General features: G+C 67.6%; 1 protein-coding gene across 2 annotated transcripts in view; it reads left to right on the top strand.

Annotated features, from left to right (window-relative positions):
* Positions 1–6: 6 nt before the first annotated feature.
* PLEKHH3 (pleckstrin homology, MyTH4 and FERM domain containing H3) overlaps positions 7–1,325 on the top strand; it is an 8,266-nt gene continuing 6,947 nt past the window's right edge. For both annotated transcript variants that reach the window (XM_015570556.1, XM_006773880.2), the window contains exon 1: positions 7–539. In XM_015570556.1, coding sequence (XP_015426042.1) covers positions 378–539 — 162 coding nt within the window. In that variant the 5' untranslated portion in view covers positions 7–377. The remainder of the gene's footprint in view (positions 540–1,325) is intronic.

The raw sequence follows: 1,325 nt of genomic DNA, 5'->3' as shown, positions 1-1,325 counted from the left end.
CTCTACCGGACACGACCCTCTCTGGAGCTTGGACAGCTGCCCACCTTGGACTCTGCACCGGACACTGCCCCCCACAGGGCTGGACACTACAACGGACACTACTTCCCAGCTCCGGACATTGCTCCATCTTTCCCCCTGGGTTCTGGACGCTTTTCCCCCTCCCCCTTCGGGGGCCCAGACACTGAGCCCCCCGCAGGCTCTAGCTAACAGCCCCTTGGACCCCAGCGCCAGACACTGCCTCCTCCCGGTTCCCTTCTCCCTTCCCCTCCACCCGCCTCATCTTTCCTCCCGTTCGGGTCGGAGCACCGCCAGTTTTACGACCCCCTGCAGCTCGGCCGCCGGCTGCCGGCTCTCCCATCCCCCGGCTGCTCGCCCGGATGCCTCTCCCCGGGGGATTGTGGTGGCTCCTCTGCTGCCGTCGAGGCTTTACTCTTCTGCACCGGGACTACGGGGACGGCGAGCTTAGCGGGGACGGAGACGAGGACGAGGACGAGGAGACCTTTGAACTACGGACCCCAAGTCCAGCGGGCGGCGGGAGGGTAAGTCCTGGGGGTTTGAAGCCTGGTCTCAATCCCTCTCCCTACCGCCGGCCGTCACGCTGGGTCCTGCTCCAGACTCCAGCCAAACACCGCGCTCTGGGCAGGCGGACGTGGGAGAGGATTTTGCCTAGGGGTCAGGAGTCCCGGGGAGCCTGCCGACTTGGATGTGCCTGTGGGCCTCGCGCTGGCTGTCCACCTGCTGGGGCCCTGAGGCAGGGAGGCGTCACGCGTGGCCCGACCTGGCCCTGCCTCTCCCTTCCCCGCCGGGCCCGCGTCCCATCCCATCTCCTTCCGCCTCCGCCAGCGCCGAGGAATGTGGAGAGGCCGGCTGGGCGGCTCGGACGCCTGGGTCCTCTGCGCTCCGAGGTCGTAAGCGCTGGGCCTAGATGCGATGCGGGAGCCCCCACCTCGGGGACCTGGGCAAGGGGTGACCGCCTCCTCAGATTAGGGTCCGTGGCGGGGACCCCCCGGACAGGGAACTGGGGGCCAGAACTCTTCGAGGACCCTTCGTCATTAACCTCAGGACAGAACCCTCGGCCCGCCTGGTGAGCCTCCTTGGGAATCCGGAGGGGATGGTGAGGAACAGCCGTCTCCCAGATTCTGTCGCAGCTCCTCGTGGGGAAACTGAGGCACCACTGGTGTGGGAGACCTCCTTCCCCCGACGTCCTCTCTGTGATTCCCCCGCAGACTGGCAACCAGACTTCCCAGTGCAATGGCCTGGGTCAGGCTCCCATCCCCCGCTCAGGGGTCCCCAGCAGGCCCGGTGGCTCGGTGCCCGGGTGGGGC

This window comes from Myotis davidii, unplaced genomic scaffold, assembly GCF_000327345.1.
Source record: "Myotis davidii unplaced genomic scaffold, ASM32734v1 scaffold1527, whole genome shotgun sequence".
In the NCBI taxonomy this organism is placed as follows: Eukaryota; Metazoa; Chordata; class Mammalia; order Chiroptera; family Vespertilionidae; genus Myotis; species Myotis davidii.
Note: the sequence above shows the minus strand (reverse complement) of the source record. Positions and strands in the feature narration are given on the sequence as shown.